Source organism: Eublepharis macularius, chromosome 7 (assembly GCF_028583425.1).
Source record: "Eublepharis macularius isolate TG4126 chromosome 7, MPM_Emac_v1.0, whole genome shotgun sequence".
Classification (NCBI taxonomy): domain Eukaryota; kingdom Metazoa; phylum Chordata; class Lepidosauria; order Squamata; family Eublepharidae; genus Eublepharis; species Eublepharis macularius.
The window spans coordinates 49,361,878-49,383,165 of NC_072796.1; the positions used below are offsets into that span (position 1 = coordinate 49,361,878).

At 39.6% G+C, this 21,288-nt stretch overlaps 1 protein-coding gene across 1 annotated transcript in view; it reads left to right on the forward strand.

Annotated features, from left to right (window-relative positions):
* Positions 1–21,288, forward strand: part of CARMIL1 (capping protein regulator and myosin 1 linker 1) — a 176,770-nt gene that overhangs the window by 94,695 nt on the left and 60,787 nt on the right. Inside the window, exons 9-18 of the mRNA XM_054985287.1 lie at positions 2,948–3,023; positions 3,819–3,907; positions 4,511–4,605; positions 9,063–9,149; positions 12,084–12,187; positions 12,973–13,050; positions 13,129–13,205; positions 15,110–15,214; positions 15,853–15,922; positions 20,806–20,887. Of these exons, the coding sequence (XP_054841262.1) occupies positions 2,948–3,023; positions 3,819–3,907; positions 4,511–4,605; positions 9,063–9,149; positions 12,084–12,187; positions 12,973–13,050; positions 13,129–13,205; positions 15,110–15,214; positions 15,853–15,922; positions 20,806–20,887 (863 nt within the window). The remainder of the gene's footprint in view (positions 1–2,947; positions 3,024–3,818; positions 3,908–4,510; positions 4,606–9,062; positions 9,150–12,083; positions 12,188–12,972; positions 13,051–13,128; positions 13,206–15,109; positions 15,215–15,852; positions 15,923–20,805; positions 20,888–21,288) is intronic.

Here is a 21,288-nt window from a genome sequence, read left to right on the forward strand (position 1 = left end):
TCTGCTCAGAATTTCAGTGACACGGAAAATATTACATCATGGAAATGGTACCACTTCTTAACTGTGCAGAAATGTGGCATGAAATCTTTGCAATAGTGAGATGATCTTTCAAAAAACGAAGTAGCGTAGGTGACAGCTGTGAAGTCATTATCTGTATCTATGTTGTCGTGCTGCTGAAAGCCAAATTCAGCTTTTTACTGAGCTGAGATCTCTGCAGGAGGAAAGAAGACACAAAATCCTTAACTTGTGTCAGTAGTGCCCAGCCTAATCCCTTCCAGCAGAAAGGCGCTGCTTTTTTTTTTCCTAGAAGGAAATCTGTATTGTGCTTTTCAACACTGATGATGACAGACCTGATTTATCCATGTGGAAAGCAGAAGAGCAAAAATGATCTTAAGTACTAACTCTCCTGGCTAGGTCATGACAACCTTGTGTGGCAACACTCTCCTCATACTCATTGTTACCTTCCTAATGTATACTGCTATGCTTCGCTGTCTCATCACAGACTATCCTAAGGTGATAATGGGAGTAGTTCATTATTATGTGTTCTTGTGTGTTTTCTTTTGGACAAGCCATATAGGCTGTTATCCAAACCCTGTTGGAATAAAACGCCCGACCTTGGGGTTTGAGACATCAGAGCTGTGAGCATATAAGTAAGGAAATTGACAATTAATATGAACAGTGTTGCCTCAAAAAAAGTAGCCTTACATATTAGAGTACAGGAAGTAAACGCTTCCCAGGTTTGTCTAGTCTGGCTGTTTCCTCAGTTGACTTTTAAAACTGTTCAAAAAGAACAGAATTATGGGGGCGGGAGGAAGAGTGTTTGCACACAGCATGGGTCACAAAGGTTATGTCCTTGTTTCAAATTGTAGCCTGAGACACTCAGAACAACATGGTTGGTTGCAGCTTCTTTTAAGACCTGTAAGACAATTAAGCTATAAACAGCAAGGCACATGAGGCTAGAAACTGCCTACCTGCCTTGCTTCAGGCCACTAACTGCAGTCCCAGATATAAAGATCTTTTACTATTTCTGGAAAATGCATTGACTTGAAAAAGCCTCCGGGATAGAGTGTCTTCACAACCAGGGAGCTGCCCTCATGGAGTCAGGTCCTTCAAAGTGAAATGTAGGTGCTATTGAAATGGTGCTTATTGCCAGTTTTAGGGAATGCGTTTGAGGTTACATGCGGTACCTTGCCTGGGATTAATATTTGACTTGATACACTGCTGCAATGTGCTGTATCACCACCACCCATCATGATTGGGATTGTCACAGTCTACAGTAGTTGTGGTCCTACGCATGATGTAGAAGTCAGATCTCAAAACCTTGTAGATCACAAATGACATTTTGAACATTAATTCTGTGTATGTTCTCTACATAGGGATAAACCTATCCATACCTTTTATCTTCTTAGGAATAACCTCGCAGGCTGAGAGCCCAGCCAGGTCTATGGACCCACAAAAACTATGGGCTCATATTTCTCAAACAGTATATGCACACTCAAGTTTCATGCTGCATGGCATCTACTTTTGAGATATCCCAAGCTGTTTTTTGAAAATTGTTTATTTGCTTTACTTATACCGCACCTTTTGCCCATGGATGCAAAATACGGAGAACTGACACATAGACTGGGGTAGTCAAAATGTCAAGCTTATTTTCATTACTCAAGAGTATCTGCAGTGCACACAAGCCAGAATCCATCCCCAAATAATTGCAGTCTGGGAAATTGGTGTGATGCAGAAGAGTCAGGCCTTCTCTGTCCTTTCTCTGTCAAGAAAACCTTATGAACAAAATCATGTCTTATACTGTCAGGTATGCAGCAGTAAGGAAATCCATTTAGGGTTGCCAGGGGTTCCAAGGGCCAAAGTGGGGGTGCCAGGGGCTGGAGGGCAGGGGGCTCACCTCCCATTCTCCCCTATTACACCAGAAAAACATCATTTTCCAGTGTGACAAGGAATCCGAGTGCCTCTAAAACAGAGCAGAGTGAAAACTGCCCCTTTGGAGGCCATTTTCACTTAGCACGGTCTCAGCATCAATGCACTGCAACTCCTTTATCGCATTGGGAAATTAGCACAACAGAGGAGGGAGGGGTTGCTTCTCCCCCCTGCTGTCCAAGTGAGCATGGCGGGGGAGGGGGAGCTCCCCCACCCCGGTTGCGGCATGGCAAGCCTATATACAGTAGAATTGCTTCCTTCTCTTTCACTAGTGGTTTTGGTCAGCGGAAGAGGGAAAAGATGATTTTGCCAGATTCTTCTTATCACTGCATTGCCCACCACTGTTGTGTGAGGCTTTTCCAACACTCCAAAGGACTTTTAGAGTAAACAGCAACCTGTTTGGGAAAAGAGAAGGCGGAGAAAGATCAGTTTTAACTCTTCCATGAACTTTCCCAATAGGACCACTCTGAGGGCCTAAATTACATGATATACCTGACCCGCGTTGGGTCATGGGTACATGACTGAACTCTCAGTACTTCGGAAGAATCAACTTAAAAGCACTCATTCACTTGGTGCTTCAAGGGGGGAGAAGGAGCTTCTGGTTTCCTTCCTACTGTGTAAGGAAACGTGGGGGTTTTATGCCCTTTTTTCTGGCTCCATGTGCTCTTCTCCACCTTTGTGGCATTTCCTTATAGCAATGAGTGAATGAGCATTTTTTAAGATGAGTTTCCCCAGTGTACATCTAACTGCACATTCAGTCATGTGCCCATGACGCATCAAGGGTTGGTTGTGTCTTTTAGTTATGCCCTCAAATATCAGACAATACATAATTGTATTCATTTTTCTTTACCATATTCCCTTTTATTCAAGAACTACACATTCTCTGTTCTCACATTGTAGCTGTTAAACATCTCATGAACTTCAGTTCAAGATGGTAAACCTAAGAGTGATTGATGTCATCAGTTATACAAAGTAATTGTTTTATAAAATGTGTTGCTTTGTGGTGCTTTTTTTTTAGGGATTTAATACCAATAGTTGCTGCTCTAGAATATAATCAGTGGTTTACAAAGCTTTCCTCCAAGGATCTGAAATTAGTAAGTAAAGAGTAAACGGTGGGTATTGATGTCATGATTTTTGTAGGGTTTTTTTTTGAACTTGTGGTTTTGGAATATAGCAGTTCCTAACAAAAAGGGAGAGGTACAACCATAAATTCCTGGGAATAACTCTGCTATAATACTGCATCTTATGTTGTAAAGTAAAATGTGCAACTATTGATTGAGCATCTTATATTTGGCTGCTTCGGGTTGTTTCAGATTATGGAAAACCTCTCCTTAAGCAAACTGGTAGTTCAGCAGCTCTTCTGAGAAAGAAGTGAATGCAGTAAAAAGGCAGCAGTAAACATGCAATCCTATATTAAAGTGATTGGTATCAGCCAGCAAGAGATTTTGAGATGTAGTATTCTTGTTTAAATAAAGCTAGCGTGACATGTTTGAATGGCGGGGGGGGGGGGGACTGGAGCAAGTAGAGTTGCTTTCAATTTGATTCTACCCATTAAGTAAAATTATAACAGGAATTTGTATACATGATGAGAGCTGTATGTTTGCCAATGAAAACAGCTTTCTGTGTGATGGGTGCTCCAAACTGGGACTGTGATATTAAGACTATATGTCTGAATCACATTGCAAGTGTGTACACCAATCCATGCATTCAAAGCTTTGATATGGAGGGCTAGTTACAAAAAAACAGCCCTTTTGTGGACTCCTATCATGCAATAGCAGTTTCTGGAAGTAACCTATGTAATATATGGAAGCAGTTGTTATATTCTACATTCCTTGATTTATTGGTTTGGTCTTATTGATACCTAATTTGCGACATTATTTTCATGGCAGTCCACTGATGTTTGTGAGCAAATCCTGAGGGTGGTGAGCAGATCCAATAGACTGGAAGAACTAGTACTGGAAAATGCAGGTCTTAGAACGTAAGTGGGTTTTCATTAACCAGTAACAAGCATTTAGCAAGGCACAATAGCATCAGATTAAGCTGTGAGTCGTGCTTGTATGTTGCTTTGCCAAATGCTTAAAAATGTGAATGGTGTGTGATACATCTTTAATAAAGTTTGGTAATAATTCAAAGGAAAACTAAGGGGGAAATGATTCAGTTCTCAAAAATTATTGCCTACTGAGAATTTGTTTGACATCGAGTATCCTTGCAAACGCGTTTAAGCTGTGTGTGTGAGCGAGAGAGAGGGGGGCGGGGATACATACAAAAACAAAACACCATATCTGCTTTAACTAACCATGTGCGTGTACTACATCATCCCAAAAAAATAAATGCTATTATATTCTTAAAAATAGACCTGATATATTTTCTGCACTTTTTATGCTTACCTCGCTTCATGGCTGGGGACCAGCATATAGACACATGGGCACAGCAGCCCTTAATGAAGGAGAAAAATTGTACATGATGGCCATGTGCAGCTTCCCTATTTTAATTTTACTCATTAGTGACTCCATGTTAAGCTCTTGAATATGATGAAATATGATATAATCCTCCTTTTTATTGTTTTGTTTTTCTCTTGTAGAGATTTTGCACAGAAGCTGGCTAGTGCCCTATCCCATAATCCCAACTCAGGACTTCATACCATTAACCTTGCTGGCAACCCCTTGGAGGACAGAGGTACTGTAACACTTGTATTTTTTCCCCTCCTGATACAAGCCTAATAAGAGGATTAGCACTACTTCATTCAGCTTTTGTCTGAATATTACAGCCGTCAGCCTGGTGTAATAGCTTTGTAAATAATCTTTTGTTCACAAATTACTGAGAACCATTTTCGTTTAGTTCATGTCCCTTTGTTTAAGCTGCAAACCAAGCAGCACTTAATCATTATTTATTTTTATTATTTATTTTATTTATTCAATTTATATACCGCCCATCCCAGGGGCTCTGGGCGGTGAAAAGTTAAAATTGATAAAAACAAAAACTAAAATCAATATACAAATAATAAAACAAATTAACAAGGTGCAGTGGTGGGGAGAACCTTCCCCACCCCAAAGGTGGGAGGCCGACATGGCACCGCCCCCTTCAATCACCAAACGCCTGGCGGAACAGCTCTGTCTTACAGGCCCGGCGCAACGATAATATGTCCCGCTGGGCCCGGGTTTCCATTGACAGAGCGTTCCACCAGGCTGGGGCCAGGACTGAAAAAGCCCTGGCCCTGGTTGAAGCGAGGCGGGCTTCCTTAGGGCCGGGGACCACAAGTAAATATTTATTCGCTGATCGGAGCGATCTCCGGGGAACGTACAGGGAGAGGCGGTCCCGAAGATATGCCGGTCCCAACCCACTCAGGGCTTTAAAGGTAAGAACCAACACTTTGAACCTGATTCGGAATTCAACTGGAAGCCAGTGCAGCTGGCGCAGGACAGGTGTGATGTGCAACTGGTAAGGTATACCAGTCAGGACCCGTGCCGCCGCATTCTGGACCAGTTGTAGTTTCCGGATCAGGCCCAGGGGTAGCCCAGCGTAGAGTGAGTTACAGTAATCTAGCCTGGAGGTGACCGTTGCATGGATCACTGTAGCCAGGTCCTGGGGCGTCAGGTAGGGGGCAAGTTGCCTGATCTGACGAAGATGGAAAAATGCAGACTTGGCAACCGCCGTGACCTGGGCCTCCATCGATAGGGAGGCATCCAGGAACACACCCAGACTCTTTACCACTGGCAAAGTTGCCAGTGGTGTCCCATCCAGGGCAGGGAGCTGGATCCCAACATCTGGCAGCCCCCGTCCCAGCTGCAGCTTATAATGTATATAGACTTCATTAAGTCTAGCTTGGTTTGGTTTCGCAGAGGTTGTTGATTTTTCATTAAGATGGCAGAGGGTGCATGGTTTTGGATGGAGAGAAAAAATGGTCTTGTGTTTTCAGAAATCTTGATAATGAATTTAATAATAATCTTGATAATGAATTTAATAGTCACACTAGAGTCAGCACTGACTCTCTTGTTCCATTACACAAGGTTTCCAATAAATAAGTATTTTGAATAGTATTCTGTACTTAAAGAAGTTTTAAAGCAGCAATTGGAGACAGGAGATACTTCTAGATATTCCAGTTAATACGGATTGATAAGCTTATCACTCTACAACAGAGCGCTATATCCTTGAGATTCTGATTAATTTCTGAGTCATGTTTGGATAAGTGATTCATTGGGCCTGAATGATTGTCCATTATCTTTCCTTTACTTCCTTAAATCCAGATTTTTAAAATCTCCTGTTCATATGTCAAAGCAGAGGGATTATCCTATAATTGTACCAAACACTCCAAATGAAGAACTCATATTAGTGTGTGCTGTTTGGGGTCATAGTATAAAAAAAAATGATTTGGAGGAGGGACAGAAAGAGCCATGGCTGCATTAGCTTCTCAAGAATGATCGACTGAAGACTTGTATTTAAGACTGGAATAACATTTTCCTATGAATTCATTCCATGGATTAATTTTTCTCCTAGTAAGGTGCCTGTGAATATCATGCCACTGCCAACACCTGCCTGGCACCTGTTAAGTTTTTTTCAGGAAGTGGGCTTTTGCCCAGCAGAGTTTCTGATTGGCTATTGGAGATCTGATTGGCTGTGCAGATTTTTAAAAAGTTGCTTTGACAGCAGCTGCCACTACTGCACAAGTATCTTCATTGAGTGACAGAAGATAAGCTGTGTCTATGCTAGAAAATATTTTTAAACAATATGCTTATTTTAAAAGGCATCTTGTTAAACAGAACTTTTGCCTGAAATTTTGAAGCGTTACTGTTAGGGTTACGCATAGCCTCGCTCCCTGCCATTTTGTAGTAGGTTTTGCTTTCTGCAGCAGCTATTTTGTGGTTGGCTTCACCTCCTGTGGGCTGTCCACAGGCTCAAAAAGGTTGGAGATCCCTTTTCTTAACTGTTGCCTATGACATGTATAAATTGCAACCATTAGATTAGACCAGTTTTATTTTCAGGATTTCTTACAAAAAAATCTTAGGAATCTAGTGAATGAGTTGGGTTGTGGTGTTTTAGCTGATAATCCTTAGCCATCAGAGAGCTAAATTTCCCAGTTTTAGATAAGGAAAGGGACTGATAATTAAACCATTAAAAGTCTGTGGTAGTAGATATGTCATATATAAATGCTGTAAGAATAACAAATATTTTATTTATTTATGTTGTTTATAGTCTGCCTTTATCGCTGAAAGATCGATAACTCTCCATGGGCAGACCATTTTAACAGAGCAGCCAAAAAAGTTATAAAATCCTGGGCCAGTTCTGACAAGGACCATTCAGCATGAAGGTTGAAGTCACCCAGAACAGTCAGTTTAGGTGTCTCCAGCATTACATCTGAGGAAATCTCTGTCAACTCAAGGAAATTAGGCAGTCAGTAAACAAAGAATACCTAATCTATCATCAATTCCCAATGTAAAGAGCATACGGTCAGTGCCAGCTCCAGTTTGTACCAGGGTTTGTGGAAATTAAAGGGTTCACAGAGGATAATGGCAGTCCCTCCTCTCCATCCACCTGTCCGGGGGGTTGTGAAGGACCACTTTTTATTTTTTATGTAAAGCTCTTCTTTTTTTGTGTCACTTACAGTGCAATTCTATTCAGAGTTAATTCCAGTTAAGTACTACACCATTACCTTCACATTAGGCTTACTGTTCAGTTTTACTGTCCAGTTTTACAGATGTGGCTTGCCAGAAATTAGCATGCAACTCTGTGCTTGAGCAGTGCTTTTCATCCAGATTTCAAGGCCAAGCTCAGTGCTGTATTTGAATATTGTTGGTCTCTGTTTTATTAGTTAGTGTGGAATCGTAGCCAGAACTGTGAAGTAAGCACTTAACAGTTTTCATTCTAGGGGTTTGTCATAGGAGTATAAATTTCCTTTTTTAAAAAGCATCTGTTTAAAGGATCAAAATTCTATCATTTTAACCCTAATAAGCTTCAGTAATGTAGGGTAGGAGGGAAACTAAGCAAACTGGCAATCTGAGGGTGCACATCACAAGCACCGCCTCCTTGTGCATGCACATGTTGAGAAGAATGTTCCTGCACCAGCGCCTCAAGGGAGGCGTAGGAAGAGGCATGGTTTGCCACACAGGTGGAAAAGGTAGCTGGATGGTGTGTGCCACATCCTTTGTGATGCAGGTAGGGGGTGGAGAAATGGCCATATAGGGACAAATATCCTCTCCTCCTCTTTCTCCTTTGACCTTTGATGAGAGAGACACCCACTTTCCCTCCCTTTATTTCAGAGTGAGTGCAAGCTGGTCACCCAATTGGGGACCAAGTAGGAATTATTTTCATTCTGGCAGACAGGCGCTAGCATGGGGTTTTTTTCCTACTCTGAAAATAGTTACAGGAAATTCTCTAGTTTTAGTATGCCTAGTAATGCCTAGTATTTAGTAATGCGTTAGTATTCCGTGATGGTGGTAGCAGTGTGGGTCAGGTTGCTTCGGCGAGTGCCCTGGGTATCATTTAGATGGTGAAAGATTAACCCTCAGACCAGCCTGGAGCCTCAGTGCCTTCATGGACCTGGGACAGGAAGCCCTTGAGGAGTGCCATTATCCTTGATCCATAAACCCTATAGCTAGGGGAACAGGAAGCCTTTCACCTCCCTCGAGCATCATGAAGGCTTGGCAAGGAGAAGCCTGAGTTGTACATTTGTGATGGCTCAAAGCTTGGATCCAGGTTGGCCTGGTCCATAAATTCAGAAATGCACGAACAAGAAGAGGCCTAACTCTTCTTCATCCCACCAATGGCCCATGCTATGAGCAGGTTTGGAGTAGGGTTTGGCTTGTGAGCACCACAGATCACCTTGTGATTGATGTAAATAAATAAACTTGGCCCTTTTTGTCACCCCTTTGATGGTCAACCAACAGAAGGGATGCCTTGATGGTGTCAGCTCTCCTCTTTCTATGTTTGCATGAAAAGCAGCAGGAGTGTGGAGGAGTTCTGAACAAGGATGTATCTTCCTACCATGTCTCTTTCCCTTCTTTTCCGTACAAAGAGAAGCAAGAGCAGACATGCGGTTCAAGCATCTTCAGCAATATAATCAATGAATTCCTATTGTTTAATCATTTAAATGTTTAGTATCTTACTTCTGAAGTTTGTTGTTCTTTATTTCTCTACAGGTGTTTCCTCACTTAGTGTTCAATTTGCCAAACTACCAAAGGGGCTGACACATTTAAATGTATCTAAAACCTCACTGTCACCTAAAGGTACGTTTTGGTAAATGACTGCATTGTCCAAGTGCTTTTTCTGACTTTTGTAGGATGATGGAGCAGAAGTCACACTAATTCTTGCAACACACCATTTCTTTGCAAAAATAACCTACTGTACCAGCTGGATGCTGTAGATTATAATTCAGGCCACCAGGGTTAATTGTCTTCAGATTTAACAATCAGATATCTTATGCAAACTATTATGAAATTGCAGGTAGACTTAGAATATATCTGCACAACATAGATTGGGACATGATCAACTATTTGTTTGGTATACATTGGTGAGGGAATGGTGTGCTGTGTCCTGGGAATCAAAGTCCAGGCAATTGAAGGTGTTACAGTTGCCAGCAAAACCTTATACAGTGTTGTTTGTGTCTTCTTTTTCCATGGACTTTCTTGTACTTCCTGTTTGGGGTGGGGGGGAAATGCCAAAACTGGTCACACAGGAAGCTCTTTTGCACCACACCCCTTCTATAATTAACAAAGATTGTACAAGATCAGCCCTTTGGCATTGATACAAAAGAGGCAGCCCAATTTAAATGCCTCTTCTAACAAAACCAATTCCTGTGTATACACCTGTGTGTAATTCTTCCCCCCACCCCTCCTCTACAAAACATGTGAATTTTTCTGTCCCTAAAATCTTAAATAATTTTCCCTCATATTGCTTTGTGGCTTTCTGCTAGCTTATCTTCTAGAGCAGTCCCGTAGCTTGGAGACATCACTTCATTGCTTTAGCCACAGTTGAAAAGTTTCCACCGAAGCCTAAAGGCTGAATTCTATTAAAATTGAAGGTTAGATGCGGAAACTATTTGTGTCTGTCACCTGGGGAACTTCACCTATCATAGTGTAAATGCAAATCTTTGTATCTTTTTTGCATCCTTTTCAAGGAAGATAATAAACAGCATTTAAAAATGCCCTTTGGTTTGAAGGGAACTTGGCAGCCACTCATTTCTTAATGCTTCTTAAAAGTGCATATCATTTGAGATTCTATCTTGGGATTTTCAGTTGAACTTTTCATAAAATCCTGCCTGCCAGTCTTTCTTCAAATTTAATTTAGGAATCTTTACATACCTTTCTGGTGAATCTACAGCCACAGTGTTTGGCTTTCTTCATACTGAGCATGTACGTTTGTTAATGTACAGATGTAAAAGACAAATCCTGGTTAGAGACTGAGTAAGTAGGATATGGGCCCAGAGTATGGTTGGGGAAGGTACAAGCTTTGTTGAAGTTAATCAGGTATGGGTCTGGATGGGATGACCACAGAGGACTGCAGCGTGTGCCACCTTATGGTCTATGATGGAGAAAAGTTATATGATTGAGAAACATAATTAAAAACTTAAATTACTTAAATATAATCAGATACTTCTGCTAGCAACAAACTGGGAAAAGACAATAATTTTAAATGTAAAGTCTTGGATAAGTGAAATATAGAAGTTGGCTAAGTTATCGAAACTGACTGAATTGATTAAGCTGAAATGACTTCTCTGATTTTTGGAAGCAATTTTGATTTTTGGGATAAAGAACTAGTATGGTTGCTAGCCCTCCTTACTTCAGAAATGGGGGGCAGGGGGTGCAAGGCAGGTGTGGGGCTCCAATACAGGCTCCTTGCACGTAAGCAAGGAGGAAGGTCCAATGACATCACTTCCTGTTGAAAACCATGAGGCCAAAAGTAGCCGAAACATAGGCTACTTTCTTGCTATGTTTAGGGATGATTTGGCCCCGATATGACCCTGTAGTTTCCAGTTTTACACCAGGAGTACATCATCAGGGCCTCTGGAACACGCACAGCCTCCGTTTCACTGCATGCTCTGGTGGCACAGGTTCAATTTACCTGTGATATTATAGTTATTTGGATGTAGGTGTTTATGACCTTTTGTGAATTAATAGGCAGCTCATCTCACTGAGTCTTGACAAGATATATGCATATTATTTCTAATCTTCCTGACTCACTGTTGAACAATTGTATGTCTTATCACGTATTGTATTCATATGAAAAACTAATAATAATACAACAGTAGTAGTAACAATTTGAGCAAACAAATATTGTGTCATTTTAAAAAATATATGCTCAGCATTCTTTCAGTTTCAGTTATGCGTCTACCATGTTTATCTTAAGAGAGTGGGTAGTTGTATGACTGTATTGAAACTTGCTTCCTGATCCTTGGTTGCCCTTTTCTGCTTTTTGTGGTGATCCCAAATGCTCCAGATAGTTATAAAAACAAACACATTGTGGATGTGTTTTGGGATTTTGTTTTTAATTCTCATAATAAATCATATCACTGAATATTCCCATTTGGTGACCTGGTACATTCAACCCAGTTTCCTTTTATCCTTTTTTTTTTTTTTTTGGCTTAAGTTGCTTTTCAACTCCTGTTCCTATCAGACCATCTTTTCTTTCTGTTTTAAGGCATAACTCTCCTGTAAAATCTAATTTTACCTCCCACCAGCTAACTCATTACTGATTTCTTCCTTTTCTTCCTTTTCACATTTTTCTGGTTTGTGAAACTACTGTTCCAGTCTATTTGTTATAAGGAGCTGCATGGTTCGTTTATTTTGACAAGCAAGGATATATTTCATTTGTTCAAATAGTATCCTAATAATTTACCTAGTAAACATTTTATAAGATTATAAAATCTGAAACCAACTTTATACAATACATTCAAACTGTGTTGTTTTATCTTACTGTATAAAGCAATCCTTTACATTTCTAGTAAGACCAGGAGGTGATCAGCCTATAGAAATTTCTAGTTTTTCTTACATGCAGTATACTTCAATATTAATTGATCTTTTTGCTGTATTTAAGGTCACCTCATGGAAAATGTATACTTGTAGAGCAAATGCCAGTTAATTGATATGATGATGATGATGATGATGATGATGATGATGATGATGATGATGATGATGATGATGATGATGATGATTTCATTTTAGGGGTGAACAGCCTTTCCCAGTCACTGAGTGCCAACCAGCTGTTAGCTACCACGCTCACCCATTTTGATCTCTCAGGGAATGTTCTTCGGGGTGATGATCTTTCAGTAGGTGCTCCTTTTTTCACGGCTTCTAAACTAATCGGTCATGTTTAAAGTAATGAGTGAAATAAAAACCGAACAAGAAGGCAATGCACAGCATAAGGTTCCTTATAATTCATGCAAACCTGTGTGTGAACAAAGCAACATAGCCACCATTCTCACAGAAAATGGCAGAAGAATACTTTGTAATCATCTTGAGTCTCTTCAGAACTCCAGCTCAATGGAATAAACGTGTCTGCTATTTTCCTTCCTAGAGTTGCCAGCAATAGGTCAGGAAATTCCTGGAGACTTGGGGAATAGAACCTGGATAAACCAGGTTTGGGGAGGGGAGGAACCTCCAAAGAAGCCATTTTCTCCAAAGAAGCCATTTTCTCCAGGGGAATTGATCTCTGTGGCCTGGAGATCTCCAGTCACCACCTGGAGGCTCGCAACTCTATTCCAGTGGTTTAGGATGATAAGCTGTGCATGCCCATTAGAACCATTGACAGTTCCTCTCTTCCCTCTATTTTCTAGTTTGTGCAGTAGAATATGGGTGAGGCTATTCCCTCTCATATCCAGTTGTTTGAACAGCAAGCAAGAGCCTTGTTAGGGAGTAAATAACGAATTCTGTGATTTGTAGTTCAAGACTTTGGTTTGTTCAAATGCAGGCCGTAGTTTTTCTTTTAAGAAACAAGGTGTTTTGAGCATGAATATCTTTAAGAGTGAAGAATCAGATTAGTGATTAACTTCAGATTCAAAGCGTTGAGATGATTATTATAAGAAAATTGAAACTTTTTTTCCCTCTCTTATAGTACTTGTATAACTTTTTGGCCCAGTCAAATGCCATTACACATCTGGACCTATCCAACACGGAATGTGCATTAGACATGGTAATTTTTTATTTACACAATAGAATTTTATCTTTATTATTGCAGATTGATTTATGTACACTTTTTTCTATAATTTAGATGTGTGGAGCACTTCTTCATGGATGCCTTCAGCATCTTGCCATCCTAAACCTGTCCAGGACAGTTTTTTCTCACAGGTCAGCACGCAAAATATTATCTTTGTGAGTTAGGTACTGTATCGTTATTCTCTACCTTGTCATGTGTGCATTGTCTAATTGTCTTTTTATATTGATGCCAATCATATACTTCTACATATTTGGGAACATATCAACTGCAGTACAAGAGGCATTCGTTTCTATAGGGATTTCCTTAGGGAAAATAACAGAAAGTACCTTGGAATGCCAAAACTCTCACCTGGTCTGAGGGTGGGATTCTTTCGCTGCTTTTGTGATGAGAGCTCAACTATCAAATTTGTATTGGAGAAAATATGTTGGTGTTGTGTGGTATTATGCGGGATATGGGATAAATTCTCTCCATAATTCTATCAACTCCCATGGACTTGGGCATGCCCAGTCTTCCATCACCTTCTGTTAGTTTTCTGTTTTTCTTCATTTAACAGACTTTCAGCTGCTCTCAACATTCCTTGCCTCCTGAAGTATACTCAGTTATCATCTGAGGAACACCCCCTCCCCCCCACACACCAGTTTTATGGCAAAATTAACATTATATTTTTCGCTTCCTCTGGAGTCCCCTTCTAAAATATATGTCATGACCATGGCATTGTGTGTGGGTAGGATAACTTTGTGATTGGTATGAGTCACTCTTGTTGAATATAGTGGCAATGATTTAGAGCTATCTTTAATTTTTGCTTTCATATTAAATTAATATTGTGTTTACTGTATTTAGTTTTTACAGAATTATATGTGTATTATAGATATATATGCTCGTTGTCAGAGTATTCTGCACAGAAATAAACATTACCAGTTTATTCTGGAGGATCTCAGTTTTACGTTGAAAAGCTTCTGAATAGTTGCAGTACTGGAATAATGGATTCTTTGTAGAAAAAAGAGCACTATTTTTTGCTTTACTGGAAAGCTACATGTGCCTGTTGGGAAGGTCTGCAGAAACCGATTTAGAGAGGCCTTTAATGTGTTACCACAAAGATGACTGCCATAGAGGATAATGGCTGTGGAATATAAGCTATTCATAGAAGTTCATCAACCATGTCACATTACCTCTAAATTTTGTACTTTTTATTCCCATCATGCCGATAAGTTTCTAACGTGCAAATATTAAACATACCTTCAGTGTGCTGCTGAAGTTAATGGAGCTACTCCAGAGCTTTAGTTTGAATTTTTTATAACAGTCTAGTGAAATTGAAAAATCAGTTCTTGATGTTTGCGGTATAAGATTTTCTTCTCATAGTAGAAATCGCACCCCACCATCCCTCCCTTCAACTTACAGCTGTGGATGATATGCTTGGGAGTCACCTGTTCAAGCTACTTCAAACATGAATTGACTGCTCTAATATCACAGCTTTCTCTTTTTTGCTGTGTATAAATGTTATGGGCCACACTAGCTGGGTGGCATTAAAATGTGGGGAAATAAACATGTCTGTTCATACCTTATCTAACAGTTTCCTGTGTGACATCCATATAAATTTGTCATTTGTGAAATGGCCCTTACATTTATCTATTGCTGTCTTGATCAGCCATTTAAAAATGCTTTGGGGGGAAAGGATGAATGGATGCCAATATTATTAGAGCACAGCTAAGTGTCAGCCTCACATTTTTGTGAGAACTGAAACGACAACGGACACTTTTCATCCTGGCTCCTTGATCTATGCTATTAAAACCTATACTACTGCCTAATTTAAGATTCTGGTTTGTTTTGGAATGATGGTACTGATCCAGGTATTTGATGTTATCAAATGAATGCAATAACAGTACACTGAGAAACGTTTGTATAATTATCTCCTGCATTGCAAATTTGCTTAGGTGCTATTACTATATTGGCCTTATATAGGAAAATAATCACCAGCATGCAAGCACAGGAAATTTTAGGGCTTTGGCATGGTTTTTTACTCTACTTTCTTTTACAGAAAAGGGAAAGAAGTTCCCCCATCATTCAAGCAGTTTTTCAGCAGTTCACTTGCTTTGATGCAAATCAATCTTTCAGGGACTAAGCTCCCTCCTGAACCTCTAAAGTAAGTGTCCTCTTAACGTTGTGAGATTTTATTTCAAATTGCATGATGATGACCATTGTTTATGTACCAGTATAGTTGAATGGGAAACTGAGACCGGATATTACTTTCAACCTGTGCCTTGGATTCACTGAAATATTTGGGTGGAAGGATTTCTGCCCGTGAAGCATGACTTTTTACCTCCACCTCCTGCTGCAGCCCAAAATGCTCCCCAAAGAGAGCATTTTGAGTGGCATATTGGGCTACAACAGGAAGGGGGAGCAAGAGAGTGATGCTTTGCAAGTAGAAATCTTTCTGCCAATGAAAATACTGCTCTAGATTCACATGCTACACTAGGTTCAAGCCAACATCTTTATGCATTATAAGACTGAGTATGGCCATTTGGCCCACATAAACAGAAGTGAATACCCTATCTGGAAAATCACTGGAGTGTGTGAGCCTGAAGAGGTGTCCTCCATCACCAATGCATGTTTGTTGTTGTGGTGGTGGTGGTGGTTGTAGCTGAACTGAGGCAGAATGTATCTTCAGAACCTGTATAAGCCATAGCTCATCTTAAGAATTACATTGCTACTGTCTTTTAAGAATAATTTTAAGTTTTTTTCTATATGGTTTATCTGTAACAATTCAAATTTATTTTTCAGAGCACTCTTACTGGGCCTTGCTTGTAACCAAAATTTGAAGGAGGTGTTTCTAGATCTGAGCAACTGTGAGGTAGGAAATATTAAGCACCTGGCACATTTAGGCATTTTATCAATAACTATAGCATGTAATTATGAATATATTGTTAGAATTATTTCCATCATGTTGAAAAAGTGATAAAAGAATGCACAAATCTGTTGCATATTTATAGAACATTAATTTCCTTGTGTTTGTGGTGTTTATGCATCTACTTAAAATTTCTAAACAGCAATAACCCATGACAACCCATTTTTGAAATGTAGGCATTTCAGATGTGACTGTGCATTGGGAACCTACTTCAGTTAAAAGAAATAATATAGGCTGGATCATGCTAACTGGCAGTAAAAAGTGCTATTGATATGAGAAGTTCTCCCCCGGTGTCTTTTCAGACTCCTGGAAACTTTATTCCTGGGGTAAAGGAACTTGTAATCAAGAGGGAGAAGGGGAAAAGATTGCCCTTTCTGCTTCTCATGAGTGGAGCGCTGGAAGAGAAAGAAAGAGAGCCATTTCTCCCCTTTCCATCTGCAGCTGCCCAACTCACATGGCTATTAGTACATCCTATCATGATCCTGTGCTAAATTTCTACCTCCGCCTCCTTCTATCTCTTGCTTTCAAGACAGCTAGTGGGTGACAGCCTTACCTGGGGATGATACATGGGTTTGAAGGAAATCCATTCCCTTGCCCTGTGATCAATTCCTTCCTACTCTCCTCAGAGCTGTTTCCAAGACTTGGAGGTATGGTAGGGACCTGCCATCATTCTAAGAATAAATTACTGTTCCCCAAATTCTCCTAGTGCTTAGGGTCACCAAGAAGGGTATAGCAGAACCAAGCATCTTCAGGCGAATGGACGGGGATAAGATGCATGTTTTAAGAAAGGAGTTTATTTAACTAATGTGTTCTGTTTACAGTACACTATCACAGATGAGACTAGCAAGCATCAGCTTGCAAAGTATACAGTTTCTAGTAAATAAAAAAAGAAAAGAAAAATACTAGCTATCTTGTCTTGAAGAATTGTAATCTTGCACTCTAGCATCCTCGCCCTTCTTGGGAAGGAGGGGCTTGAGGTGACAGGAGGCATGACAGAGCACTCTGTCCATTCCCTCCTGGGTCTCGGCATCTCCTTGGCACTCTCTGCATGCTTCTCCGAAACTGACAGGCTGTTTTAACCGTTTCCTCCCAGTTGCATAGATGGCTTTGGGGCCAATCCCATCCCAGGGACTGAATCTCTCAAATGCTTACTGAAGTTCTGCTGTATAACTTTTGCTCTGCTGCTCTTTATGGCTGCATCTAGCAATATCGATATGCTTTAATCTCTTGATAGAGAGTCTAATTGTTTATGCTCTCCTGTAATAAAAATATAGATTTCTTTCTTGAGTGCACCAAACAGGGTTTATACCTGTTTTCAAACATTTCTGTATGTTTTCTTTGAAGGGAGCTGCCCCTCATCTTCGACATGTGCAACCCCTTCAGTCCTAGGGGTTGGAAAGGGGTCAAGCAGGGAGGGAGTAATTGAGGACGATCCATGGGTACAGTGATCATAGGATCCAACCCTATTCATGATTATATAAACTTGTGTGTTTCATTTTTGTCTGCAGCCCACTTAGTTTGAGTTGCCCAATTTGAAATTTTCAATGCAGATCCAAATTATTACAGTCTTTGCCTGGCAAGCATGTACCTCTGATGGTTTATCCACCATCTCTGAAGTATCGTATGAAGAATACATTAATATCAATATGAAAACCAAATGCTGTTCCTGTTGGCAGCTCAGACACTTTCTAGACTGCTGAGGATAGGGTTTAAACACGCTTAGAAATTAAGCCTTTCCTTTCCTCACCACCCCACTTATATCCAAAAGCAAATTAATGGCGTACTAACTTAATCCAAAGCTGCATCGTTTTATGTTGCTCATTTGTTAAAGAAAATGTTTTTAATCAGCACTGATGGATTTCCCTTTTCTTCTCCTGCTTCCATTAGCTTGGTCACTGTGTAAGTACATCTCCTGCCTTACTTTCAGCCCTCTTAACTATTAACTCAAGAAGCAGCTCCGTGCCTGTCCACTACATATATTCCTTCTTCTGTGTATCTTTTTGATTACTAAAGATCTGTTTTCTGAAATAAAACTGGAAAAGGATTGATTATTTGTAACAGAAAATAACAGATTGCCAAAGAAGAACCAAGGCCTGATAAATTACAATTTTATTAATAAGGTGAACTCAGAACTTTACATGGCAAACTAAATTGCAGTATTTACACTTGTATTTACACTTGCTTCCTACAGCAAACATATAAAGTGTAGATGGTATGCCTGTGCCATTTAATGCCATGTACATATGCTTGGACTCCACAATTAATGTGTTCGTTGCAGGAACATTGGTGTAACTCAGTGACTTTTAAGTTTTGAGCTCACCCTGCTGGTGCTCTCTTCCCACCCCACCCTTCTTGAATAGCAAGTAATGCATGACCAGCTGAACAATGGATTTATGTGACCCTGGCAAGCACGGTGAGACTTCAGTCTCCATTGATATGAAGATGAGTAACAAGTTCAGAAAAATCTCAGTCTCAGGCTAGTTCAAATGTTTTCCATCCAGTCCAAGTGAGGCAGGTATGGGAGGATGAAGGTACATATGGGCTCAACACTTGATCTTTCTCATCACAAAGTGACAATTGATTGGACTCTTTAGTTGACTTCCTGATCTCTGAGCATAGTGTTCTGATACATGAAAAATGTTTTTGTTCGTTTTAAGAGTGGAGCTTTCCTTTCAGAAAGATTTTCCTTTCAGAAGATTAAGAAAATATGCCTCTGTGTGTGTTACATTTAGCTGAATAGCATTATTAAAGTAAATTTTGAGGTATATATTTTAGTATGGAGATGTTTATATTTTTTAATTTAAAAGTAGAAGCATGCATATGAGCTGAATTCTGACTGAAAGTGCAAGCGTATAACAAGCTAAATGACATTACTCTGCTTAAAAATTATTCATACAGTTTTTTCAGGCTTGGATTGACTTCCCCTGTATGTTATAAGCGTGTACGTTCCCCATATATGTTACAAACATATCTTTTGAAAAGTTCCTTTCTATCCCATTTATGATATCGCTCCCTCTCCTCCCCAAGTCTGAACTGCTGACAAGGCTCAGATACAGGGATATGTACATCTAAAAACTGGTACAACTAAAAATCAACTTCTGCCAGAAAAAGTGATCCTAAGCATGTCTTTTCGTGTCAATTTTTGACACAGATCAAGGTATTTGGACAGAAGTTTAACTAAATGTACCATGTTCGTTTGTTAGCTGTCTTGCAGGAGGTAGGCTAGTTGTTGAATGAAATTGATTTTTTCTGTCATTTAGCTTTGTATGAGTATAGCATGTTATGAAATAGCAACTACTGCTGCAAAAATATTGATACAATCAATATTTCCAACTTTGTAAATTCCAAAGGGCTATTGATTATACAGAGCCAAGTTATATTCCTTCCACTAGGCACAATAAAGAAAATGCATGACTTGATTTTTAGCCTTAATTCATACTGAAGCAGTATGTTGAATTCAAAGTTCATTAGTTGTGGGAGTGAGTGGATTTAATACAGGAGGTGTTGTCAATTTAGTAGACATTGTTATGGAATGAGGTGAATATTTGGTTAAAGTTTTATGAAGAGCCTGTGTAAGATTTGCTCACTGGATTCCTATCTGAAGAAAAGCCAATATCTACTTCCTAACTGTTGCTATGCAACCATTTCATAAGGCAATCTGATTGCAAGTGAACAGTTATATGACTGTGATGTTGTAGTTTGACGTGGACCGTCTTGTAAAAAATCTAGGATGTGGTGATCGTAAAAATTTTACAAGCTCTTCTCTCAGAAAAGATGCCGTGAAGATGAGCTTCTCCACCTCTGGGTTATGCTTGCTGTTGTTGTTAGCAGTTCTGAATTAAACATACATGTTCAGAATAATATTGTGGATCACATGATTTGACACTTCTAATGTCAGAAAATCCCAGCCCAGTTAAAGCATGTCAGGGGAAAGAGTTCTAGTTTAGCATTCTCATGAATACAGTAGGTTTTCTCATGTATTCAGTGAATGTTTCATATGAGAGAATCGTTTAAATACGCGAACCCACCTCCTGCATGCTAATGCACTGCCATCCCAGAAGAGCTCCAGTGTTGCTGCTTTCTAGTGACCATCAGCTAGGTTTGGTAATGCAGCTAACTAGAATACTAGTGACTTCGTGCTGCTACTTCCCTCTGTTTTGGCTTTCAGTTACGCATATGTTATTTGTAGTGTTTTGTTGTGGTGGAAGCCAACATGGTAAAAAAAATTTGCTTCACAACAATAGCGGTCTAGGGGATCTTAAAGTATACCTCAAGCCTGTATAGTCCTGTTCGTTCTCTTTTATTGGTTTCTACCTGGCTCTGGGTCCAAAAGGAAACTGGATTGCAAACAGCCAAGCGACTTGTTTCTGTTAAATCTGGAGAAGTTCAGACAACTGGAAGAATCTTTTTTGTGATTGATTGATAAGCACTAACGGTTTAAAACGGTTGCAGTTAAGTGAATATAAGACCTGATCATTACCTTCATAGGAGAGCACTGGGAGCACCACATAAGCATGATCTAAATGTCGACATTGTTGTAATAACTACTTGAATTTTTTTCAGCATATTACTAATGTAAAACCATTATGATACATGCTTTGTAACAGAATAACTTACTCCCTGTTGGATAGGATAACAGTCAAGCAGAAGTTTAAGTGTTATGTTCAGAAAGATGAAGTATCCCAGCTTTAGTCATAGAGTCACCACGGGTCAGAGGCAACTTGACAGTACCTAACACACACAATCATACTGTAATTGCTATTTTTGCTTTGTTTTCTCTCAGTCGCCTTTGATACGAGAAAATAAGTGCCTTCTTTTCCTTCCTCTAGCTAAGATCAGGAGGGGCACAAGTCTTAGAAGGATGCATAGCAGAAATACACAATATCGCCAGTCTTGATATTTCAGACAATGGTAAGAAGGTCCAGATAATAAGTGTGTACCTACCACTGAGGAAGGAATGTGACTGAATGATATATCTTACAATATATCTATAAAATCTTACTATCTTTACTTGAAAGTAAACACAATTCTCATGGGACTTGCAAGCAAACATGAATATCAGTAGGCTCTGAAACTGTAATCCTAAAATAATTTGAGCATAAATCCTATTGAAACTAATGGAACTCACTTAGTAAATATTAGTTAGAACTGGGCTGTAGGTCTGATTTCATGATATATATGGGAGAGTATAAAAACTGTGGAACAAAGATAATTAAGAATATAGTTAATGCAAATTCTTGATTTTCTAAAAAAATACTGAAAGCCTAATGCCGAATTCTAATTCTTTCAGATATTCTTTCTTTTTTACATAC